Raw genomic sequence first — 27,453 nt, 5'->3', positions numbered from 1 at the left:
AAAAAATAAAAAAGTAGGGGTGCGAGGGTGGCTCAGTGGGCTAGGGCCTCTGCCTTCAGCTCAGGTCATGATCCCAGAGTCAATCCCTGGGATCGAGCCCTACATCGGGCTCTCTGCTTAGCGGGGAGCCTGCTTCCTCCTCTCTCTCTGCCTGCTTCTCTGCCTACTTGTGATCTTCATTTGTCAAATAAATAAATAAAATCTAAGTAAGAAAATAAATAAATACAGTGTACGATTCAGTGGTTTTTAGGATATTCACAAGGTTGTGCAATAATCACTTCCCTCTAATTCCAGAACATTCCATCACCCCAAACAGAAAACTCATACCTGTTAGTATTCACTCCCAGCACCACCACCTCTTCCCCTCAGCTCCTGATAACCACTAATCTAATGTCTCTCTGGGTTTGACCATATTTCCTATCAAATGGAATCATACAATATGTGGCTGACTTCTTTCAACTGGCATATTGTTTCCAAGGTCCCTCCATGCTGGTATCAGTACTTATTTCTTTTTTGTGGGTGAGAAATATTCCAGTGCATGGATATGCCACATTATTTTTAGCCACTAATCAGCTGATGAATATTTGGATTGTTTTCGTTTGGGGGTGATTATGAATAATGCCACTATAAACATTTATGTACAAGTTCTTCAGTGAGCCTGTCTTCAATTTCCTTGGGTATAGATGTAGGGAAACAGAACTGCTGGGTCATAGGGTCACTCCTATGTTTTTGCATAAGTTTTTGGTGACATTTTTGAAGAACTGCCCAATTGTTTTTCACAGCATCTGCACCAGTTAACAATCCCACCAGCAACATATGAAGGTTCCAACATCTCTAACTCCTCCTTTTCTTATTTTCTTTCATGACAGCCATCCCAGTGGGTACGAAGTGGTATTTCACTGTGGTTTTGATTTGCTCTTCCGTAATGACTACCATTGCTGAGCATCTTCTTCTGTTTATTGGCCATTTGGATACCTTCTTCGTAGAAATGTCTACGTAAGCCTTTCACCTTTTGCAAAATTGGGTTGTTTGTCCTCTTGTTGTTGAGCTCTAAGGGTTCCTTATATATTCTGAATTCTAGATCCTTATCAGATATATTTCTCTGAGTCTATAGGTCGTCTTTTTAATCTCTTTGACAGTGTCTTTTGATGCACACAAGTTTATAATGTTGATGAAGTTCAATTTATGTATTTTTTTCTTTTACTGCTTGTGTTTGGTGTCAGATCTAAGAAATGTTACCTAATCCAAGGTCAAAGATTTATGCCTGCTTTCCTCTAAGAGTTTAAGCTCTTAGAGTTACATCTTTGTTCCATTTTAAGTTGATTCTTTTTTATAATTTCCAGTTTCTTACTATTATTTGATATCATGAATGTATTAAACATAGTTAATTTAAGGTTTGTCTGAAAACCATTACATGGATCTCCTGTGGGTATATTGTTTTCCTTAGCAGCACTAGACATACAAAATGATGAGTGGGAACTGTTAGACCTAGGAGGATAGGACCTTCCACTAGAGAAGATTTACATCTGCCTCTAGTGACTACTGTCCTAGATCACCTTAATCCAATTAGAGATTAAGATAATTTGAAGCTAGGCTTCAGTCCTATAAGACGGCTGAAGTCTTATTTCTGGTTCCCCCTCACTTCTAAGCTATAGACCTGTGGGATCCTAAAGCCTGAGAAGTTTACCAGGGGTCCCCCTTCCTTGGCCTTGTATTCCAGTTTCTGTCCTGTTAGCCCTACAAGGCAATGAAAGCTCTGCTCAGCTTCTTGGCCCTCAGTGGTCTTCTCTAGAATAGTAGATGCCTCCTGGGGAAAAACAGCTCCAAAGAAGCATAAGGTTGGTCTGAATTACATAAACTGCTATTTCTAGAAGTACAACCCAAAGTCTAAACTCTGAAAACAGAGATTATGTTATGTTTGCATGTAGCCCTCACCAGGTCCAGTGCAATACTGGATTCGGAACAAGTACCGAAATATGTTCTGTATGAAAGAATGCACAGATACTGGGGAACATGAAGGCTTACCACATTTATGTTTTAAAATTATCCATTTCCCAGGACATGGTGACCAAAATATTCTGGTAAAACAAAAGAGAAGCAAATCTGAGGTTTTAAATATGGTTCCTCATTACTTCCTTAGGGGCTTTTCAAAAACCACAGTCCACCCAAGGGCAGGAGGGGGCTCACTCTACCTCACATGAAGGGAACCTATAAAATTTGCCATAGTGATTCAGAATCCAGGTTCACACCTTGGGCATTCTCTGGTGACCCAGAGTCCGCAGAATGGAGGAACTTCACATGAAGTTCTAAAAATGAGCACCTGTAATGGGCCATGTGGGGCTCCAAGGAAGGTCTGGCCGTCTAGTTCCTGGGACATATGTGACAATGTCAGGCTCACCAGCTATCCTAAATTCCTTAACACCACACTGGCCTTTACTCTGTGACAGTAGCATAAAAACAGAAAGAAGTAATCATTGACTTCCAATTCTCTTTCCAATAAGTGGCCATCAGCTGTTGACTTTTCCTTCATGACACATCTGACGTCTGTCTCCTTTTCATCCCTCTTGGCACTGCTTCCCCTGCGCCTGGATTAGAGGCCCGCTGAACGGCGGCTCTATTATGTCATTTTCCTATGAATAAACCTTCCACGGTACCTAAATGCTCTCCAGAAAAAAGTTCAGACTCCTTCATTGGGCATTCAGGGCTCTTCTCAGCTTTGTTTCAACTACTTTCCTCATAAATACTCCGATTTAGCTAAACTCTTGTACTCACCACCCTCTGGAGAATCTTCCCTCCTGCCTGTGCTCTTTTGTCCTGAAGCTGGTTCCTTCCACATGGAAGGTCCCTTCACTCTGCTCCCCCACTCTCCCCACCCCACACAGTCTCACAAACACCTTCCTTTTCCATCTCTAATTACAAAATCCTATTCATTCACTAGAAATCCAGCTCAAATGTCACCTCTCTGCTTTCTGCATGGAAAGCATTTAGGACCATGCCTGGCATGGGGTAAATTTTCGACACAACTTTTTTAGAAAAGCAAGTGTGTGGGGGACACCTGGGTGCTCAGTCAGTTAAGAGTCTGCCGCCTTCGGCTCAAGTCATGATCCCAAGTCCCAGCATCAAGCCCTGCATCAGGCTCCCTGCTCCACGGAGAGCCTGCTTCTCCCTCTCCCTCTGCCGCCACTCCCCCTGCCTGTGCTCGCTCTTGCTCTCTCTCCGTCAAATAAATATAAAAAATCTTAAAGAAAAAAAAAAAGGCAAGTGTGTAGTTGTGGGGGAGGAGGGATATAATTTTCAGTCAATGATCATAGGGAAATTACATACATTTTTTAAATTAAATTGTGCCCTACCTTGCAATATATATTAGTATATATAATATTATACACACACACACACACACACACACACACACACATATATATATAGTATAGATCATACTATATATAAAAACTGGTTTCATGGGCATGGCTTTAGACCATAATGTGAAAGACAAAACTATGACTTATAGAAGATAATACAATGGAGTGTCTTCAAGACCTTAGGGTAGGAAACGTTCTCTTCGACATGGTAGCAATAACCATAAAAGAAAATGGGAGCAACCACACTAAAATTAAGAACGTTTACTAATCAGTAGAAAATATTAAAAAAGACAACAACAACAGGTAAGTCACAGTGTAGGAGAATATATGTCTACCACATATAATCAGGAAAATGACTAGTATTCAGGATATTAGTACTTCACTAGAGAATATATCTAACATGGTCAGTAAAAATAAGGAAAGACCCTTGATCGCAATAATCAGAACAATGCAAACTAAAACTAATCTGACAAGAGCTAACATTGAAACAGTTAAAGATAAAACTAGAGCTAAAATTAAAAATCTGACCAGACTAAATGTTGGCAAGGATGTAGAAAAATGAAACTCATACATTGTTGGTGGGGGTGAAAGTGACTATTGACGTTATGGAAGACAGTTGGGCATTACGTAGTAAAGAAGGAGATATGTTTATTTTTTCACTCAGCAATTCCATTACTAGGCATACACCCTAGAAATCCGGCCACGTGGACACGGGTGTGCACATATAAGAATGTTCACAGCAGCACAGTTTGCGATAGTCCCCCAGCAAAACAATCCAAGGCCCATTGATAACAAAATGCACATTGATAAGTAAATTGTGGTACATTCATAAATGGGCCCCTACAGCAATGAAAAGAGACAAGGTAAAGCGTGGGTGGAACGCACAAACTTGGCAAACGAAAGAAGCAAGACACAAAATTAAATTACGCTGTTTAGAGGTGACTAACTAGAAGCTGTAATTTAAGAAAAGCAAGGGAGGGGCGTCTGGGTGGTTCAGCGGCTGACTCTCGGTTCGGCTCAGGTCGTGATCTCGGGTCCTGGGATCAAGCCCCGTGTTGGGCTCCATGCTCAGTGAGTGAATCCAAAAACGTAATCAGCTTTTAAAGAAACCATTCTGCTGAATCTGGATGGCTGGAAGTTCAAAGGGCAAACGACACACGCACGTTTTGAGGAGCACCCTGACCACAGGGCGGATGGAGCTGAGCTGGGGTTGACCCACAACCGTGCTTCCACTTACGTGGCGGCCAGCGTGGAAGCCTTCAATGGTCCACCGGTCCACCGGTTCTTCCCTTTGGTCTTGGGACTTTAGGATGAATAGGATGAAGACGGTGGTACGTGACAAGGGTGAGCACTGTCCTGGGGGCACTGCCCTACAGAGTTCAGGCACCCATCTTCTTGGGGAGCCCCCAGGAAGGGAGTGGAAAGAGGCATGAAACAAAGGATGCTTTCAGGAGTTCCCTTACTGCCCAGTGGGGAACTGAGAAGCAGAGGGAAGGAAAAGGAAGGCTCTTTTTGATCCAAACCCCAAACAAGGACCATGATCAAAGAATCGCTTGCCGTAAAAGTTATAGAAAAAAGAAAGCAACAGTGGGCCTTCCGGCATTCCTGCCTTTCCATGCTGGGCTGCCCTCTCCACTCGGGGATGGGGAGTGTGGTTGCAGACGGGCCTCTTCCCCTGATCATCCCCAGCCCCCAACTACCTGGGGACAACTGAGCTGTGTCTCTGGCATGTGTGGACCTACAGGTCATGGCCATATTTACCAAGAACATTCATTCTCCACAGCACTACCGGGCTCCTCAAAACGCCCTTTGTGTCACTGTGCCTTTCTCTCCACCGCACACCCCCACCCCCCCTCCACACGCACTAATTTATCAAGATGTCCTAGCTGTAGTCGGGGTGGACTTGTCAGTTCCGCATTCTTCGTGCCTTAGGGGTTTGAAGCAAAATATGTGGGGCCGAAGACAGCAGGTTGAAGAGCTGAGGTCAGGGTCTCCAAGCCAGAGCAGGTCAACTTTTTGTGTAAACCCAAACCATAAAGAGTACACTAAGTTGTGACATATTCTTATAATTTGTATTTAATTCTAAATATTCTGAAGAGGTTGAGAAATGTTTTCTTGGGCAAGTGCACAGACATTCAGAAGCCAAAGGGGGGAAGAGCAAAGAAAAAAAAAAAAAAAGAATTCATCAGGGCTGTTTCTAGAATGCAGAACTAGAAGAGAGCTTGTTGCCACAGTCAGAGCTTGCTGCCTGCTCTTCCTCCCCGTCTCCCTTCCACTCATGGTGATTTTGCAGAATCTGAGAAGTCTGTCCTATCTAAGAACCAGATTTTTATTCAGATTTGCTTCTCTGGCCACAGCCAACCTCTAGAGAATCTCAAAATTGTGGTAGGGAATTAAAGCAATAAGAAAAAATAAACAAAGAAGCCATCTGGAGCCCTTGGTCCCCACCCAGGCTACCTGATTCCCAGTCTCATGTTCTTTCCCTGTGCTGTGGCGTCTCCCAAAGAGAGCCTCACTGCTCATTGCCACTGGCTGGGCTGATTTGCAAACGCCCTGCTGAACCTCTGAAGCCCGAGTCTTGTGGACCAGAAGGATTCAAGGAAGGTAGGAGGCAGGGCATCTCAGACAACCTATCTGCAGAACTGATTAGGATATGTGTTGAAATTCCTCTCGTCAACCACTGATCCATTTTGCCACGAGCTCCCGCCTAGGACATCTAACCCATTCCCTCCATTATCTGCTTGCCAGTTTCATCAGCTCACGTCACCACGGATAGAAATGCAGTCAAAGGGCTATTGTTTCCCGGCCCATGAGGGGGTTTGCAGAAACCCAGCACGCAGGACTCCAGACTGTAAGAAGGGTTCACCTTCCGAGCTTTTGGAGCAAAAAGAACCTGGAGCTTAATACCAGCTCTTTCTGCCTGGCTCAAGTAGGCAAGTGGCCTGAGATCGGGACAACCCTGAAGGCTCAGGCTAATCCCAGAGTTCTCATGGAATTCTACAAACCCACGTAAGCTCCTTGTCAAAAAACAAAAACAAAAACAAAAACAAAACAAAAAAAACCTAAAAAGCTTTTCGACTCCTTTGCAAAGCCGTACTCAGAAAGTTCACTTACCCTCTTCTCAAATAAGCATCTCTCCTCTTCTGCTTCTTAAGGTAAGATTTGGCTCTCTGCCCATCCCCCTCCTTCTTTTGGCCAACTTGCCAAAAATTTCTCTTTTCCAGAAAAGCTGATTAAAAAAAAAAAAATGCTTTCCCAATCCCGTCAAATCCTGAGACAGCCTATGGCTCTAGGTTCTGGGTAAGGGCAGAGAGCAGTTAATCAGTGCTTGCTAAAATGAACTGAATCACCAGGGAGCAGCCACAGGATGCCTTAACTGAACTAGGTGTGACTCTCGGGCCTGGCTGAACCAAGACATCGGACCGTAGCTGGTGGTCAGGAAGGTTCAGCAGGGAGTACATTCATCTGCGGTGAGAAGGCCCGATTTCCTCCTGAAACGACCTCTGATCCAGGGAGAGGAGGAGGCTAGCGGGAGAACGAGGCAGACCTCTACATAGCCCCGAGCTACGTACTGTCAGGCCAGAGGCAACAAGCTCGCATCGGGTCCTTACATCTAACCTGGGGAGGAAACCCATCCCATGTGTCAGAAATCATCTGCTCTGATTACAACACCCTTTTTAATCTTCCTGGCCCAGGAGAGGATATGCACTGATAACTTTAATAATGCCAGCAGGTACAATTAATTCCCATTCCTGCTCCTCATATACTGTTATGTGAAGGGGACTGGAAGGACAAAATTAAACTCCATTGGGGCTGCAGCCCGCAGCTGAGAAGGAGGCAGACAGCTCAGAACTCAGCATGGCCAGCCTCGCCCCGTGTTCCCTCGGAGGGACCGATGCTAACCCTCCCAGTGCCTGCCAGACCTCTGTGGCCTTGGGGGCAAGGCTAATTCTTTTGTGGTTGGGTAACAGTGACTACAGAATTGAATTAAATTAAATTAAAAAGCCCAGGCAGGATTTGATAGGAGTCTAATGGACACAGTAATTAAGCAAGATTTAATCAAAATGATACGGACATATTTTATGTTGTTTCAAGGAGGAATCGCTATTTTATTGGTCAATGTGTTCGGCATTTAATACATTCCGAATGCAAAGTTTCTTTTACGCTGGAATCAGAGTTTTCTTGAACTAAGAACTCGCTAAAAATCAACCAGAAAAAGGATTTCTTGACTTGGGTAACGTTCCTCTTCCAAAGGAGTTTCATAGCCTTTGTCTTCTTGAACCTCACACCATTTCCAGGAGGCCGAGTGGGCAAGGAGCATGCTCTCTCCTTCATTTACAGAGGTCTGGGAAGGCCACATTCTTGTGTAAGGGCTCACAAGAAGGTAATGCTCGAGTCGGAAGAGATTTTTGGTTTGGTCTGAACTCCCTGTCTCAGGCTTACACTATTGTAATCCTTCTCACCATTAGCAGAAAGGGTAAGAAAAATGTTCAATGCTCAGTGGAGGTCCTACTGAGGACAGCACAGCGCCCCAGGGCTCCAAAACCCAAACCCAGTGACATCTGCTCAGATCCCTTTCTTCTAAACCCCTTCAGAGTGGCCCTCCCTGAGCCGGCTTCTTCTTCCCTGGCTTCTACGAGCCGTGTTACTCATTTTCCTCCCCCCCCCCATTTTAATAGGCTCGCCTGTCCTCCTTGCTGGGTCCCCCGTCCTTTCTCTAGGCCTCAGCTGCCCTCTCTGCTTTCATGGCTTCACCTATCAGTTTAGTACGTGCTCAGAGTTCAGCTCTCCCTTCCGGCCCCCATCCTCGCTGCCCGCTCCCGGGGCCGTGTGTGACGCTGAACCCAGGAGGCCTGGGGACCCATCATGGAGGTCTGGCCCCAGCTCTACTACCACCTGCCTGGGTGACCTCACGCAAGTCACTACCTCCTGGCTCTTACACTCTTCGCTCATCACAGGGCAGGACTAGAATCAACGGCTCTTTCACATACTTCCCCCAATAAATGGCCACCCCAACTTCGGACGGCTTAGGTGAAAATGCTAACAGTTACCTTTGATGCTTTTTTGGGGTCCCATGCACGTTCAGTTCAGCAGCAGCTCCCACTGGCTCCAGGTTCAAAAGACATCCCAGAATCTGACCACTTTTCCCAGCCTCCACGGCCACCACTCTGTTCCAACCCGCCATCGCCTCCTGCCTGACTTTACAGAAGCCTCTGGAACGGCTCCTCCTATTCCGCTCCCACCTTGCTCCTCCCTCAGTCTTCACACAGAAGCCAGAATAATCCTCCTGAAACAGGAGTCGGATTGTATCATTCCTTTTTGTTTCAGATCCTTATAGGCCTCTCCAGCGGTCTCCGAGGCCCTTCCTGATGCAGCCAGCCCCTACCCCCAAGCCACGTCTATCACTCTTTCCCTTCCCTCCAGCACACAAGGCCTCGTTGCTTCTCTGCCCACAGTCCCCTCTCATGGCCTTAGACATGTTCCCTTGGCCTGAAAGACCTTCCTCAGAGAGTAAAGCCCTAATTGCATTAAGGAGCAGTTCAAAGGCCAAATGATCAGGGAAGCCTTCCCTGACCACCCTCTGTAAAACAGCAATACCCCAGCACCGCCATGCTCCTGCCCTGCTTTATTTTATCATCATGGGGCCCATGATCCATTCACTGGTTCATCTGTACATGGCGTGTTTCTCCAACTAGAGCGTAGGCAGAGACCTTTTCCGCTCTGTCACCTGCTGTATTACAGTGCCCATCGCTGTCCTGGAACACGGGCGGCACACTATACCTATCTGCTGAATGATTAAATGAATGTTGAGTCTTCTCTAGCACTTACCCCCTCCCACCTCATGTCAGGTCACTCACTCCCACCTATAATTTCTTTGCTCTCTCTTTTAGTATGTCCCATTCTTCTAGTTCCCACTGCCATGACCCAAGAACTGGCTTCCATTACTCCCTGAATTACTGCAGTAGGCTCCCAAATAGTTTTCTTCTACCCTAAACCACACTGAACACTGCAGACACCATGGTCTTCAATATCCCATTGCCCTACTTAGAATGAACAATGGCTCTCTTTGACCTGTAGCTGAATTGCCTTGAGTTGGCCTTCAAAGCATGAGGCTCCAAACTCATCCCACTACTTCTCCCCTTCCTGGCCAACAGGAAGCTTCTGTTGCTGTATTACGGGGAGCATCTCTAACAGGGGGAAAGGAGTAGGAGAGGAAGTTGGCACTAGATAATATGGAAATATTCAGAAGATACTTCCATAAGAAATGGATGAATAATTATGAATTCCGGCAGCATGTAATTAAGAGAGCATCAGCCCAACTCTTCCTCCTCTCTGAAACTTGTCCCATCACCTCTCATGAATCTGTTCCTTTTCCAAGCTCCTATCGACAGCTCATTATCTGCACCACTCTTTAAATTGATGTCTTAAGTCATAACCTGCTTCGGCAGTCTCTGGCCTGTCCATCCAGCTAAAACATTAAAAAATCTAAGATCCTGACCATGTTTTAAAGCTTGCTCTACCGTACTTCTCTAGTGGCAAGTTGAATACTGAGCAATTACAGACAATCAAATAGTAGTTATTACATTGGACTGAATGAACTAGTAGTGATACTTGTGCTCCAGGATTTAAATAAAGCAGCGCTCGTCCCTTTTAAGGTCCCTGTAAGAAGAATCAGGTGGGCTGTGTAGTTTCCCTGCCTGAGAACTCAAAAGGCCCAGGGAGGCCACTGACTCAGACAGCTACGAAAAGAGAAGGCTTTTTTTTCTACTCTCCACCCTCAAAATGAACATCAAAAGGAAAACAAGGTCATGGGAGAGGCAAAGTGGGAAGGGAAGCGATGCTTATGTGGGCAGAAGGCTTGGATTATCTTGGCTTTGGAGAGGAGATGACTAAAGCTAGAGAATGGGTCTCCCAGTTTGCCCTCTCTTTTTCCTCTCTACCCTCTAGGAGAACACGCTGCTGACAAAGATTAGCTTAGAGACACAGAGACCCACCCTAGCACGGAGAAGGCACAGGGCACCCTCTCTTGTGTGAGCAGAACCAAGCCTCACAGAGCACTTTCTTTTTATCTTAACTTGAATCGAGGAACAATCGGCAAATAGAATTGTACACGTTTAGTGTGTACACCGTGATGATCTGATATGCACATACATTGTGGAAGGATTGCCGAGATCAAAATAATCAACACATCCATCACTTCCCACGGTCAGCTCTTTGACTGTGTGGTGAGAAAGCTTAAGATCTACTCTCTGTAACTTTCAAGTGCGTTTTACTATGTCATCAACTGTATGCTGTACCCTAGACCTGCAGAACTTACTTTGACAGCTAAAAATCCATGCCCTTTGACCTACATCACCCCATTTATTCCTCCCACAGCCCCTGGATTCTGTTTCTATGAAATTGGATTTTTAAAAAATTATCTATATAAGTAATACCATGCAGTATTTGTCTTTCTCTGCCTGGCTTATTTCACCTAGGATAATGCCCTTCAGAATCATCCATGTTATCACAAATGGCAGGGTTTTCTTCTTTTTTATGACTGAGTAATATTCCATTGCATATATACATACCACATTCGCTTTACATGTTCATCCGTCAAAAGACATGTAGCTCATCTCCTTATCTTGGCTACTGTGAGTAACGCTGCAGTGAACGGGGGTGCAGATATATTTTTGGATACTGACTTCAATCCCTTCAGATACACACCCAGGAATGGAAGTGCTGAATCACATCATAGCTCAGTTTATAATTTTCTGAGGAACTACTATACTGTTTTCCATAGTGGTTGCACCAATTTGCATTCACACCAACAGGGTATAACCTTCTGTCCATGTCCTCACCAACATTTGTTATCTCTTGTCTTTTTGACAATGGCAGAGCCCTTGCTTCCCAGGTTTTACTGATTCTTCTGACGTTCTGGGAAGGCAGGGTGAGGGTATGAGCACTTTCTGCAGTGTAGAGATAAGGAAACTGAAACTTAGCACGGCAAAAGTACTCCACTGAGCCAGCCAGGGCCCAGGCTCGGACATAGCTCTGAGATTTAGATTCCCAGCAGAGCTCAGAGACGATGAGGAAGGTATAAGAGGAAGACAAAGGGAAAGAAATGGGGGAAACCCCCTCTCCTTGTTTCAGATCAGAAGTAGGGGATTTCCAAAGGAGAACACAGGCGATCTTGGATTTCTCCTAGATGTACCAGAACATGGTCCAGTGGAGTCAAAACCAAACAACCAAAGAACCATAAGGAAAATATATGAAGAGCTATGAATAGCCAGGGAATGGCCTCCTGCATAGTCATCAAAAACAGTATTTTGAAAGAAGGCACAACGACATAGACATAGTACTCACTTAAAATGTTAAATGAAAAGAAGTACACAAAACTTAATATCCAATATAATCCTAATTTTCTAAAGAAAAAGGCACACAGAAAGAATACTGGAATAAATGATTCCTGGTAATCATTATTTTCTTTTTTTTTAATTTTTAAAAAAGATCTTATTTATTTATTTGAGAGAAAGATAGAGAGTATGAGCAGGGGGAGCCTGACGCAGGCTTGGTCTAGGGACTCTGGGATCATGACCCGAGCAAAGGCAGACTCTAAACCAACTGAGCCACCCCTGGCATCCCCATTATTTTCTTTTTATTATTTTTGTTTCCCTGCAATGTCTTGAAAAAAGATGTATTAATTACTTTTACAATTGAAAAAAAAAAAAAAAAAACCAACTGGGGTGACTCAGTGGCATAGCTGGTTAAATGTTGGAGGCTTGATTTCAGCTCAGGTCATGGGATCAAGCCCTGTACTGGGTCTGTACGCAGCAGGGGGTCTGCTTGAGATTCTTTCTCTCCCTCTCCCTCTGCCCCTCCCCATGGCTCGCTCTCTCTTACTCTGTCCCTAAAAATTACTTACTTACTTACTTAATTAAATAAAATAAAAATAAATAAAATCTGTAAAAAGCAAAAAGAAAACTAAGCTACAGGGGGGTTTTGTCTGCTTAGAAATCAAAGGAGACAGAAAAAAAAGAATTGTTATTTTGTTGTGACTTCACAGTCCTGTCCCTAGGTCTCAACAATAACTTCTTAGCTCAACAAGAGGATGATTCCGAGAGCTCTTGAGACCATGAGGAGGGATGCTCCCAGGTTCCAAATGGTCTCTTAAAGACAAGAATTTGTGCAGACAATTAAAATTAACCTGTAAGTGGCAATTTCATAATGAGTAAATATTAGGAAAAGCTGGAAACAGACTGAAATGATTTCTAGAGCACAGGGTTAAAGAAGCGGCGGGGGGGGGGGACCCTAAGAGCTAGGCTGAAAAGCAAAGAAAGGTAGGATCAGGTAAAACAACCAAGAGATCAGAAAACAATCCACTCTCATATCCAAAGAAGAAAATGAGAATGGGAAAACTAAAGATGTCATCTCAAGAGAAGGAGAATTTATTTTTCCCCCCATTTTATACAAAAATCACACTCAGACAAGCAGGGAAAAATTCAGAGGAAAACTCTTGACACAGATAAATAGGAAAATCAAAAGAAGCCAGTCCTGCAAGAAGGGAGGCTGAAATCAAAGACGCTTCTCTCTCTTTCTCTGGACAAGCTGGGCGAGAAGCAGAATCAGAACAGCACCACAGGAAGTCTGGCCTGGCAGGAGCATCTAAATACAGAATGCACAAGCTCTTATTTCCTTGCCCAAACCCTGGCCCACAATTGACCAGTCACTGCCCCCAGGCTACTGGGTAGGCAGCAAGAGCGTGGTGACATGAAGAGATGATTCCGGGGAAACGGGCTGCCTACACATGGATTCCCAATTCTGCCCCTATCCAGTTCCATAACCCTGAGTCAAAGCTTAGCCCCTCTGCTCTGTGTCTACCTACAAATGGAGACGATGAAACCATCTTGAAGGGTTGTTGTGATGATTAAATACGTTAATACCTATAAAGTACTTAGCACAGTCCCTGGGCACAGTGAGCATTCATTTAGTATGTTATAATTACTATTATTTTTATTATTGCTGTGACTCTTACAATAAAAAAAATATTGGTACCTAGTCAGCTTCCACACCATTAGTGGGATTTCTCTTGGGAGTATTAAGTTTTTATAAACTACTATCTATTTGCATGGTGCCTGATGAGTTGTATTAATAACCCACTCCTTTTCTCACAGAGGCATCTTACAGTCAAGCATAAGAAGTACGGAGATGATATTAAAGTGACTTGGCTGGAATTATCACTGATGTTAAAGCCCTTGGATGAATGACTGAATTAACCCCCGACCTTTGTATGATGGCGTCACATATAACACCATACAATGGCTTTTTTATCATGTGAGGAAAAAATCTGAGTGCAAAAGGTTCAAACTGTTGCCACCCTAATCTGAAGGGTCAATGTTGGCATCACCATCGGCCGGCTAACCAGATATTATATATTTCCTAATGCAATACAATGTAAGTATTACGTTATAACATTGCCCGTTATGCATCCTAGCCGAAAATGTATAACTTGAATAGATTTGGCCAATGGAATCAACCTCCAATTTATAGGAAATACAAGATACAGGAAGAAGTTAAGCAACAACACAAGGAAGCAACCGGACAAATCTAGAAGGTGGGGCAAGCTGCAAGACAACTGGCCTGATCAATTCAACAAATCAGTGTCCTGGAAAAGGAACAGCGTTAAATTAAAGGAGTCTTAAGGGACAAAAAAATGAGTGTGCATGAGATACTGGCTTGGACAAACCAGTTTCAAGGACATTCTTCAGATCCTTAGATAAATATATGGACTGGCCATTAGCAGAGATGAAAATAAAGATGAGATAAAATGGGAAAGTGAGGATCTTTTTTTTCCTAATTTAAATATTTATTATTTATTTATTTATTTATTTGAGAGAGAGAAAGAGAGAGAGAGAGAGTGCATGCGCAGTGGGGAGAGGTAGCTCCCTGCTGAGTGTGGAACCCCACAAGGGGCAGATTCCATGACCCATGAGATCACGACCTGAGCTGAAACCAAGAGTCGGACACTCAACCAAGTGCACCACCCAGGTGGCTAATCTTTATTTTTTTGTAATTTTTTTTTTTTTAAGTTGGCTCCACACGCAGTGTGGGGCTCGAATTCATGACCCTGAGTTCTACCAATTAAATCAGCCAGATACCCTGGAAATGTGAAAAGCTTGACTAAAATAATTGTAGACTAGAACTTGGTTTTTCATTATCATACATTTGCTTCTTATATTTCCTACAGTGTACACATCCTATAATGTTTGAAAAGATTATTCAAAATAGAGAGCAGGAAGAGAGAAAGGAAAAAAGAGAGAGAAAGAAGGAGGGGGAGAGAGGTGAGGAGGAGTGGAAAGAGAAGAGGCAGAAGAAAGGGGGAAGAATAAAAGGGGGAGAGGGAAGGCAGGAGGAGTGGAAGGAGAGAGGGAGAGGAAATTGGGGAAGAGTAGAAGGGGAGAGGGTAGGGTGAAGAGAGAAGCAGGTTTTGAATTCACTATTCTTAAAGCTCAGATTTTGATCCTCAACAATGTGCCAATAACTATCTTCTTAAGATACCACCTATCAATCCCGAAACATGGGTGGTAGTGGGATATAGCAGAAAGAGCTAGGGAGTTCAAATTCCATTGTCATCTTTTTGTGGCTCTTACAAAAGAGTATTTTACCAATGTGAGCTTTAATGTTTTCAACTCTAAAATGAAGAAAAATAACCTTCCAATATAATGTTCAGAGCAGCATGATCCATACTAGTCAAGGACTGGAAACTCACAAATGCCATCAACTGTAGAATGGATAAAACTGAAAGTTTCATGTCCCAGGAACCCCATCAACCCCAGGCAAACTGGAACTACTGGTTATCCTAGTTGCTGCCCACTGCAGAGAAAATAGCATTTGGAGTTCAAGGCCTGCTTTCCATGGAAACCCTAGAAAGGTCACGCCCTAAGTATACAGAATATGTTCCAAAACTAAAAACAAAACAAAACTAGACCCACTTTAACAAAGCATAAAATGAATTCCCCATAAGTTCAAGGTGACCAACCAGTAATTTAACTAGCTGCTAGAACAAAACTTTCCACTTTTCAGAGGAAGATAAGGACATCTAGAATCTCTATAATGTATCAGCTACAACATCCAATATGTCATCAAAAATTGATAAACATGAAAAAAATAAAGAAATGAGTTCATGGTCAAGAGAAAAGCCAGTAAACAGAAACAGAACCACAGATAATATGGGTGTTGAAAATAGCAGATAACAATTTTTAAGTATTGCCACATATGTTTTGAAGACAACAAGAGAAATTTCAGAAGGTACATGGACACTGAAAAAAAGAACCAAGTGGAAATCATAAAACTAAAGTATATAATATGTAAAATAAAAAATTCATTGGATAGTGTTATTAGCAGATTGTACACAACAAAGAAAGGATTGGTTAACTTTAGAAATTATCTAAACTGTAGCACATAGGAAAAAAAAAAAAAAAAAAAAAGGCATGCCTCAGTGACCTGTGGGACTATATCCAGCAGTCTAAAGAACGTGCAGTTGGAGTCAAGGCAAGAAGAGAAAATGAGATGGAAAAGGGTATTTATTTGCCAGAAACTTCCTCAACTTGAGGAAAACTACTACCCACAGATCCAGAATATTTAGATATTGCACTTATCTAAGCCAAAGAAATACAGTGGAACTATATTTAGACTCATCATACCCAAAGTGCTGAAGAAAAAATATTGGGGTGTCTTGCTGGCTCAGTAGGAAGAGCATACAATTCTTGATCTCAGGGTTGTGAGTTCAAGCCCCACAAGGGTGTAGAGATTGTAAATAAACTTAAAAAAGAAAAAAGTGTCTGACCCTTGGTTTCAGCACAGGTCCTGGTCTCATGGTCTGTGAGACTGGACCCCATATCAGGTTCCACTCTCAGTGGGGAGTCTGCTTGAGGATTCTCTCCTCTCCCCCTCCCCTCAGGCTCACACTTCCCCTCTCTCTCTCAAATAAATAAGTCAATCTTAAAAAAAATTAATGCAGCCCTCAAGATTAAGAGATACAAACTTCCAGTTATAAAATATATAAATTATAGGGATTAAAAGTACAGCCTCAAAAATACAGTCAATAATATTGTAATAATTTCACATGGTAATGACACTTACCATAGTGAGCATTTTGTAATGTATAGGATTGTCAAATCACTACACTATGTAACTGAAACTAATATAATATTGTATTTCAACTAAAAAAAAAAAAAAGCAGCCCCTGAAATCCCCAAAACATTACATACAGGGAAAAACAATTAGCATCACACAGCCGACTTCTCATCAGAAGCCCCAGAAGCCAGGAAACAAAAGAATGACATATTAAAATTGCTGAAAGAATATTTTATGATTCCATTTATACAAGGTTTTGTTTTTTTTAAGGCAGGCAAATGCTTCCATTGTGTCAGAAGTCAGGATAGTAACTACTTTTCAGGGGGAAACGAAGGGAAGGGGACTAGAGTGCGGCTCCTGGGACACTGGTAACACTTTTTCGTTATCTGGGTGCTCATTACATAGCTATTTTCAGTTTGTAAAGATTCATTGAGCACTTTCCAATATGTGCACTCTTCTAAGCATTTTAAACTTCTGCAAAAAGCCAAGGGGAAAAAAAACCCTCACAAAATATAGGAAAATTATACATTTAGGGCCTACTACAGTGTATAATAGTGATAGCAGGCATTTCCTATAAGCATGTTATTATTGGTCTTATTATCATCATCCCACAGAAAGTCTGGGGAGAGCTAAGCCCTCTGAAGAGCGGGACTGAGAACCCTATGCTCCCTGGGGGCAAACCTTCCCCATCAATTTCATTTTAAGCTCTTTTTAGCCTGCACAGTGCTGTGTTTATAGTCTTTGTTAAAACACTTATTGACTGCATGCCTTCCCAGTTTAGAATAGAATTCAGAACCAAGGTTGCATTTGGACACTTGTTTCTATCCACTGCACTGTCTACCTTCCCCTCTCCATTTTGCAATTGTCCTTACGCAATTACTCCTAGCCATTCCTTGACTTACGAGGATGGCAGTACCATTACACCTTCGAATGTTCCACATAAAACACCTTGGGCTCTTTCCAAAAAGGCAGACAGATGTCTGAGAACTGAGACACCAAAAAGGCAAACACATAAACTGAAGCAGAAGAGTGCAGGCATCTTTGAGGCATACGCTCCCTCTGAGCTGAATCTTCCTACGTCTAAAAAAGCCTGGACCACCCAGAGAGAGGCCCCAAGGGAGAGGATACAGATGCTGCTGACCTAAGTGTCACAGAAACCAAAGCTAAACAGCACCAACGGCACTAGCTGCAAAGCTCCCCTCCGTGTTGGCTTTGGCAGCGAACCTGACACCCCTTATCTGCAGAGATACCTTTGAAGTAGCTGGCAGCCTTCCATCCCTTACTCCAATACGCTCAGCTTCCCATCCTATTCTTTTCTCCAAAGAGGATCTCTTCATCAGATATGAGAGAATAAAGCTCAATTAATGAGAACAGATTTTTGCTACCACCAAGACAAATTGGGCAACGGGACCAGCTGTCTGTAAAGCTGATCACCACGTTGTTCGTGATCATGTTAGAACGCGGAGGATATCCAATCGATCGCAGATACTGGGTTCCACTGCAAGGAGGTGCTGCGTGGACTCGGGGAGAGAGGCTGGGGTAAATCAGTCAGCTAGCTACTCCTTCTCCCAAAGATGTCTCCAGGTTAAACTCTTTCTCGGAAGGGCAGAACACAACGGATGGAAGGCCATTCTTTCTCCATTCATTCAATCAACACTACCCACCAGGGACATTCAACTATACAGGCATTGTGGATCACTTTGTATTATGACACCACCACCGCAAAAAGCGCCTCCTTATAAAATCCAGTCTTTTCACATATGGGAAGCTGCTGGCCTCAAAGACTCTAGGAAATCCTGTCCCTGTCTACTGGGGATAAACAGGTAGGCAGATAACATGTACTGCTTTTAGTTTGAAACCCCCTTTATCCTTCTGCTGCCAGACCCATTTCGTTGGTGCCACCGGAAATCTGAGTGGTCATGACAAGTCTCTTGTAACTGATCAACCAATGGGAAAGGACATCTGAAGACCCTAGAGGAAAGAATTAATTGTGCCCTATTACATTTCTTCCTCAGCATCCTTCTTGTATCTCCCACTTTCTGCAGTGTAACTTATTTATCTGAATTCAAACTTAACTTTTGTCACCCTCAGGGAAGCCACAATGGGTTACCTAGGTAAACTAGCCTTGATGTGTCAACATTGTTACAGGGCAAATGTGGCTCAGTTACAGAAAGACAGGATCTTGTGACTCAGATGTCCTCTGTGGTCTCGGGTTTCCCCAAGACAGGAACCAGAATACGTACAACAATGGTTCTCAACCCTGGCCATATGCAAGAATCACCTAGGCCCTGTCCCATGGATTCTGATTCAATTGCCCAGGATGCTATTTTTAAAATTTTTTTAAAAATCAACTTTATTGAGGCTTAATTTACATGCAATAAAATGTATGCATTTTAAATGTACAAGCTTTGACAAATTCACACATTCATGTAACCGTCATCATAATTAAGACTGTATGACATTGCCACAATCCCTCAAGCTCCCTTGTGTCCCTTTTGCAGTCAACCCCTTATCCCACCCTGGCCCCAGTGCAAATCACTGATTTGTTTTCAACAGCTATACTTTCCTAAAATTTCATCTATATAGAATCATACAGAATGTATTCATTACGTCTGGCTTCTTTTATTTAGTATAACGTTTCTGGGGTTTGTCTACATTATCTTATGTATCAGCATTTCCTTTCTTCTTATTATTGAGTTATATTCATATATGGATATACCACAATGTTTTTCCATTCATCTGTTGATGGATATTTGAGTGGTTTCCAGTTTTGACTAGGATGAATACAGTATGAATCTCCTAAGGCAGTTATAACAAAGTACTGCAAAGCTGGTGACTTAAAGCAACATGAATTTATTCTCTTTTTTTTTAAATTTGCAGTCACCTGGGTAGCTCAGTTGGTTTAAGCATCAGACTCTTGGTTTCAGCTCAGGTCATGACCTCAAGATTGTTGGTTGAGATGAAGCTCCACTTCAGGCTCCACACTCAGTGCAGAGCCTGCTTGGGATCCTTTCCCCCACCTCTCTCCCTACCCTACTCCTCCCCTTCTTGCTCTCTCTCTCGCTCTCTAAAATAAATAAATAAAATCTTAAAAAAACATTTTTTTTTAGTTTGCATTCAATTTACTTAAACTAAATGAACAAAAAAAACCCACTTCACCCATATCTCCCACACCCCCATCCCCCTGCCTCTTGCAACCAGCAATTTGTTCTCTATATCTGTAAGCTTAGGGTTTTTTGTTTTTGTTGATTCTACCTGTAAGAAAAAAAAAAATCACATGGTATTTGTCCTTCTCTGTCTTATTCCACTTGGCATAATGGCCTCAAGGCCCACCCATGTTGTTGCAAGTGGCAGGATCTCATTCATTTTTATGCCTGAATCATAATCCATTATATCTATATCTATAGATATAGATACACACACACACAGACACACCACACACACACACACACACAATTTCTCAATCCATTCACCCAATGATGGACACTAATGTGGCTTCCATATCTTGGCTACTGCAAATCATGCTACAATAAACATAGGGATGCATCTATCTTTTGGAATTCGTGTTTTTGTTTTCTTTGGATAGACACGCCAGAAGTGGAATTGCTGGATCATATGATAGTTCTATTTTCAATTTCTAATCTCTTATAGTTCTGGAGGTCAGAAGTCAGAAGTCCAAAACCAGTTTCACCGGGACAAAACCAAGGTGTCAACAGGGCTGTGTTCCCTCTGGATGCTTTCGGGCAGAATCCATTTCCTTGCATTTTCCCGCTTCTAGAGCTGCATTCCTTGGCTCATGGCCTCTTCCTTCAACCTCAAAGCCAGTGGCCTACCACCTTCTCTCTGTGACTCTGCTTTCCTCATCTTCCATCACATGGCCTTCTTCTCTTTTGTCTGTACTTTCCTTGTACCTCCCTCTGATAAGACATTCATGATTGCATTACAGCCCACTTAGGTAGTAAAAAATATCCTTATTACAAGATCCTCAAATTTGCCGTAATGCAAAGTCTTTAAATGGACAAGTAAGTTCATGGGTTCCAGGGATTAGGACATGGATATTTTGGGAGGGGGACCATTACTCAGCCTACAACAAAAGCTATTATGAAAAATCAGATACACGTCTTTGTGTGGATATATACTTTTAGGGGCACCTGGGTGGCTCAGTCGGTTAAGCGTCTGTTTTCTGCTTATGATCTCAGGGTCCTGGGATCAAGCCCTGCATGGGGCATCCCTGCTTGACAGGAAGCATGCTTCTCCCTCTCTCCCTCCTCCTACTTGGGTTCCCTCCCTCTCTCTCTGCATCTCTCTCTCTATCAAATAAATAAATAAAATCTTTAAAATATATATATATACTTTTTTAAAAAGTATTTTTTAAAAAATACTTTTAAATTTTTAAAAAATATTTTTTATTCATTTATTCATGAGAGACTGGGAGAAAGAGAAGGGGAGAAGCAGGCTCCCCACTGAGCAGGGAACCCAATGTGGGGCTCGATCCCAGGACCCCAAGATCATGACCTGAGCCAAAGGCAGACGTTTAACCGACTGAGCCTCCCAGGCGCCCCAAGATATGTACTTTTATATCCTTTGGGTAACCTATCCATGGAGTTGCTAGGTCATGTGGTTAGTACATATACTTTATTAGAAACTACCAAACTATTTTCCAAAGTGGTTGTACCATTCTATATTCTCACCAACAACATATGAGAATTCCAACCATCCTTACTAACACTTGTTGCTCTTAGTCTTTTTAATTCTGACCATTCTAGTGAGTATGTAGCACACTTGTTACTGCTTTAATTTGCATTTTCTTAATGATTAATGATGAGCATCTCTTCATGTGTTTATTGGTCATTTATATATCTTCTCAGTGAAGTGTTTATTAAAAATCTTTTGCCTATTTTTAAAAAATTTGGGCAGTTTGTCTTCTGATTATTGAGTTCTGTGTATCACAAATATATTCTCACAGTCTGAGATTTGTCTTTCATTTTCTTAACAATGTCTTTGTAAGAGCAAAAGTCCAAAAATTGATGGTATCCAATTTATCTTTTTTCTTTTACTGTTCATGCTTTTTATATCCTAAGAAATCTGTCTCTTCAAGGTCACAAAGTTTTTTTTTTTTTTTTTTTTTTAAACTTCCCCCAATGACTCTCACACACAGGCCAAGATGAGAACTACTGAACTACTGGTCTACCAGGAATCTGACCTAACTTGCTCAATTTAACCTTTCTACCATGGAACTTAGGTTACTAAAGGCAAAACAAAAAGTACAGTCAACTGAAATACTGTTAAAAAAAGAAGAAGAAAAAGTGCAAACTGAGAGCCTTGGGACTATCTGAATTGACCAGCTTCCAAGGCTAACGCATGAGCAACTAAGGGCTAGAAACAGTGAGCTGAAAAGCAAGGTCCGAGGTACTTTCTGTGTGTTCCAGCTAAGTGAAAGGAAGAAGAGAGAACAGGATTGTCCTCTCCCCTGTGGGAAAAAGCACACCCAAGTTTACTTTGGTTCAAATGAAAAAGTAGGGAAAATGATTTCTCCTCCTGGTGAGATTCTGTAGAACACATCTCTCACAGAGACGATGTGGAGCTGGAAGTCAAACTTGGCAGGGTTGGCTCCTGGTTTTGAAGCTACCGCATTAAACAAATGAAGGTGGCAGCAATAATATTTGCCTAAACCTCGGTTCCAACAGGGGTGAGACAGACTGAGCTTTCATTACGTGAAAGGAGATGTCAGGAATCCCAAATGGGCTCCATTTCCCCCGGAGTCCTAGACAAAGTGGGTCTGTTTCTAAGCTGTGGACAGGAGGTTACTTTCTCTAGATGTTATATTTAGCTAAAGGAATCTCCACTATGGCTTCATGCAAAATGTAAAGTATGTCCCAGCAGACAAAACCACAAGCCAGAGGGCCGGCAAGGAGCATCCCTGAAGGGGGTTCAGTAGTACAGACGGGCCAATTGTGCAGCCACCCTGACATCCCCAAATTAGCTGAGTTATCTGTGAGCCAGATTTCTGGCCAGTTCTCGCATTTAATGAATCTTTGTTTCCCCCTTACTAGAGATCCTGCCCCTGGGGAGAAAACCCTGCTGTCCTATTTATTTCACTGTCAACTTCCAGCGCCTTGCCCAGACGCCAGGTAGGAGAAACAACCCAACGTTGATGTTTAACACCTCCAAAGTTTTAGAAGGTTTGTGTGTAAGAGAAAAGGTGAGGTCAATTCTGGAACTAAGTGAAATATCTGGGTTCAACAGAAAAGAGTAAGAAAATCCAGAATACCCTCCACTCGGCACACCAGAACCAGAGTCCTAACCTAACACAGCATGTAGGAGGAAATCTCAGGTTCCAGAGGGAGATGAATGGATTTAACTACTAGCCTCACCTCCTTTTTTTTTTTTTTTTTTAAGATTTTATTTATTTATTTGACAGATAGAGATCACAAGTAGGCAGAGAGGCAGGCAGAGAGAAAGGGGGAAGCAGGCTCCTTGCTGAGCAGAGAGCCCCATGCGAGGCTCGATCACAGGATCCTGATCATGATCTGAGCTGAAGGCAGCGGCTTAACCCACTGAGCCACCCAGGCGCCCCTCACCTCCTTTTTTGATTAATGTCCCTAAGGTTCAGTTTCCTCCTTCATAAAATAGGGTTCTTAATAGCAACTACTTCATGGAATTATTGTAAAGATTAGGCATATAAAGTGTTTAGCACTGTACCTAGCACATAAGGGTTCTAAAAATGTGAGTTTTTTTTTATCATAACCTTTGCTAGTGAATCATTAAGTTTTATAGAGTTTTTTTTAAAAAGAATGTAAAAAGGAGGAAAACCCATGACTTTTGCCAGGGAGAAATAGATCCAAATTCACATAAAGCTCAGGTGAATTTTCAAAGGTGTCCATAGCTGAACCAGAAATAAAGGTATCGTTCCTAAAGCCTGTGTCTCCAAAGAAATATGGATTTGCCTTTTGCGGCTGGCACCAAATTTACAGGTAAAACAAAAGGTTTAACTATTCTATACACTTGGATTCCTGTTTGGCATATCTTGGTTGCTGGCCATTATAGATAAAAGAATCTGAAAAAATGGTTCATTCCTCAAGAAATTTGGTCTTTAATTGCCTAAGCTAGCTAGCCCCCTCTCCATACCCACACCCACTTTTGTTTGTCTGTGTCTTGAGGATTCTAGTTTCCTTATCACAATTTAACAAAGGTCACCCAACCACCAGAAGGAAGCCCCCAACTCAGGATACCCTATATTGGGTATCACAGAATTCACCACAGAATTATAACATATTAAATTTTGAAGGCAGCATGAAGATCAGATAGGTTAAGCACTTTTTTAACTTTAGGAAACTAAGGCATAGAAAGAAGTAAGTGTCCAAGGTTTCAGAGCTGCTACCAGAGTTGAGCCCAAGAGAAAGGGTCATTTGGAAGAGACCTTTGCTTTGATACAGCAAAGCAAGCCCTGGGAAGCTTCACTTAACTGACAGCGAGGCCAGGCTCATTCCTTAGTTCTCTTATCTGATTACTCTATCTTAACCAGTGGGATTCTAATTCTTCATGTGAAACACACTTTAAACAAAAGGGAACAAAAAAATTAAGTTATGGAGACAAAATGCTTCTGTGTCCATTACTAGAAAGCAAGAAAGGCTCTCTCCCAGCCAAAACAGAATTAATTTACACTTGTGATCAGCCAAGCCAGCTTCTACCTTAGAACACTCAGACTACAATGGACCCCAGGGGAGAGAGAAAAGAGATTATTCACACAGCGGGATAGTAAACATTGGCTATTCAGCAATCCCATGCATATCTCTCATAATAACTATAATTTAACTGATGAAATGTTACAAAGATCAAGAGAAAGTCCTATGAGCTCCAACCATATACAATATGAGTAAGTCTCACAAACATATGTTGAATGACAGAAACCAGACACAAAAGAGGACACACTGTATGGTTCTATTTATATAAAGTATGAAATCAAGTAAAACCCATCTCTGCTGTTAAAAGTCAGGACACTTGTATATCCTTGGGGGTTGGGACCACCCCTCTGAACCCCCCCCAATCCCCCCCCCAACCCCGCAAGGACTGGGAGGAAGCCCAAGCAGAGTTTCTAGGGCAGCGAAATCATCTGTTTCTTGATCTGGGCTCTAGTTACTAGGTGTGTTCGGTTTGTAAAAATGCAAGTAGCTCTAAGCCCATGAAATGTGCCTCTTTCTTCAGGGAAATATAAAATATAAATAGTCCTATGAGGAATGAGAAGTTCTTCCCTACACCCTCAGCAAAGCAATGCACAGTGTATGGAGGTCAACTCTTGAGACCATGGCTAGGAATATCATTCGCGGGCAAATTCTCCTTCTGAAGGGCAAAGACCCCATATCTTCTCTATGAGCCATGCACTTGGGCTCTTGGTGAGACATGAAAGGTACTTGAGGAAGCAGAAGCATCCATGGCTTTGGTAAGCAACTGCCTTCAGTGCACACTCTCAGAGATCTGGAGGGGCCGTAATACTCTTCCAGCGTGGCTCCTCTCTAACCTTCTTAAGTTGGGAGTGAAGGGAATGGAGGGGCTTGGGTGAGGTCGAGAGAGCTGAACGTCCCTCATAGATGAACAGAGAAAATGAAGGAGGAAATGATCAGTTAGCCCCGTCCTTCTAGAGATAACTGAAGTAGCTGTCAAGGTCACAGAGAAGAGCTGAAGTGGCATCTGTCTTACATCTACCTAAAAAGGTTTAATTTTTTTTCTAGTAAAAGCTATATATTTAAGGAGTATGGCATTATTTTATTTTTAAGATTTTATTTATTTATTTGACAGACAGAGATCATAAGTAAACAGAGCAGTAGGCGGCGGGGGCGGGGGGTGGGGGGGGAGCAAGCAGGCACCCTGTTGAGCAGAGAGCCCAATGTGGGGCTTGATCCCAGGACCCTGGGATGATGACCCGAGCCGAGGGCAGAGGCTTAACCCACTGACCTACCTAGGCGCCCCATGGAGTACGACATTACGATTGGATACAGATGTGTACATAGTGCAGAGATCACTACAGCCAAGCCAACTCACATACCACCTCACAGTTACCTGCATGTGTGTGTGAAAAGAGCACATGAAATCTACTCCCTGGCATATTTCCAGCATTCAGGACAGTTTTAGCTACAGTCGTTCTTTTTAGCCACACCCATACATCACCAAGTGCTGCAGAATCATTCAGATGAATGATAAGGAAGCTAGAGCAGATGCTGGAAACCATGAGGAAATGGTGAAAAGCACCTTCACCCCTAAGTGAAGTACAGCCCCAACCGCAGCAGAGCCAGGCCACTAAAAATAGTCCATGAACTCCGGGAGGAGCTCTCTTTCTCTTCCTTCTTTTCATTGTCAGATGCTTTTTACTCTTCATATCCTGTCTCTAAGACACAGGAAAAGCCCCTACACAGATGCATTATGTTGATGGGATATTCTAAATCAGTTCTTTTTTTCATGCTGGTGTAAACAGAAGAGACTGGGTTCTAATTCCAGACCTACTGAAATCTGGAAAACTTCCTAATGTTAGGAATTGGCATACTAGCTACGACTGACCACAGTCCTGTTCACTGAAGTCCTTTCTCTACCAGCCTCGGATTTCAACACTGGATTTTGTTCAATGAAAACCAATGAATTTCCTTTATTTGAAACCAAAAAAATAGCCCTACACACCCTCGTTATACCTAGAACTTGTGGGAGGATTATTTGCCTTCTGAAAAGTCTTCGGGGGATATCAGAGCTTGGATGTTAGACACGGTACATTATGTACAATGGTTGGGGCTTTTGCCATCAATTGTCACTAAAAGTCATGAATGGATGACTCCATTGAGAGCTCAGGCTGAGAGAGCTTAGAAGAGCGTTTCCTTAGTTCCCAGAGATGATTTCCACCACTAACAGGTAAGGTCCATTTTGCAGAAGTTTCTTAAGATTACCACAATTAATTTTGAGTTTTTCCCTTGGTCAGACTTTTCAACTTACATCCAAGGAATTGTGAAAAACAACTGAGCTTCAAAAAGCATTCAGGGACCCAAAGACCAAGATATGTCATGATAAGAATAACTAAATTCATGTGTTCACCTTGGCCAAGATGAGCACTTAGGAAGAAAACTAATCTAACACACAAGCATACATGAACTAGAAGAGGAAAACCTGAAATGACACTGACGGACCCCAAATCTCAACGCCTTTACAAATCACTTAAGGAAATCAATCAAGCAAACACCATCATCACTAAAACATGCAGATTATGAATTGTATTTCCAGGGGTGGGGTTGTACCTTGCAAATGGTTCCTCTCCCAGGCCTACTATTAATTCAACTCAGAAAGGAAGAAAAGAATGACTAGTCAGTATTTTTTCTCCATGAGACCGGGGTAAGGAATGACCAGTGGAAAGCCTTTTAACTAGGCCAATAACAGTAGCCTTTCTCTTATTTACAAGATGGTAGTATTTGCTCCACCCAAGTATTTCTGTGCCCGGAAATAGCTATATACCTTTTTAAAGAGTCTTCCTGAGTCCTCGCTGACTTGGACAAATCGAGGAATGATGTTATTCAGGTAGATGTCACTCAGGGTGGTATGGTCCCTGCTCTCCCGCTTCACCTGGTTTAAGAGGAGATTCCAGCAGTTGACAGGAGAGAGAACATTCTGATCCTTCCTGCAGAGAAACAGCAAGAAAAAAAAAAATCAGTGTCGGTGAGTAGCCAGGTTCAACAGCTATGAATATAGTCCGTGTCATAAAATCACAGTGATCAAAGGCAAGGCAGAAACAGGTATCTTTCCTGAAGCCTACATTTCTAGTTTTCTCTTATTTAAAAACTCAGTGGAGAAAATAAGAATCATGAGAAGAGGAGGGAGGAGAGAGGAAGAGGAAAAGAGGAGAAGAAAGAGGAAAAGCAAGATTATCTGCTGAGCATGCATTATGTTCTAGGAACTTGGTGAAGGTTTTATATGTATTATCCCAAAAGTTTCATCATTTCCCTGT

At 42.6% G+C, this 27,453-nt stretch overlaps 1 protein-coding gene across 11 annotated transcripts in view; it reads right to left on the bottom strand.

Moving 5' to 3' along the window:
• Positions 1-27,453, bottom strand: part of SRGAP2 (SLIT-ROBO Rho GTPase activating protein 2) — a 230,546-nt gene that overhangs the window by 89,321 nt on the left and 113,772 nt on the right. For all 11 annotated transcript variants that reach the window (XM_032318979.1, XM_032318982.1, XM_032318980.1 and 8 more), the window contains one exon: positions 26,964-27,126. In XM_032318979.1, the coding sequence (XP_032174870.1) occupies positions 26,964-27,126 (163 nt within the window). The remainder of the gene's footprint in view (positions 1-26,963; positions 27,127-27,453) is intronic.

The sequence above is a fragment of the Mustela erminea genome, chromosome 17, assembly GCF_009829155.1.
Source record: "Mustela erminea isolate mMusErm1 chromosome 17, mMusErm1.Pri, whole genome shotgun sequence".
In the NCBI taxonomy this organism is placed as follows: Eukaryota; Metazoa; Chordata; class Mammalia; order Carnivora; family Mustelidae; genus Mustela; species Mustela erminea.
This window is presented reverse-complemented; position numbering and strand designations above follow the sequence as displayed.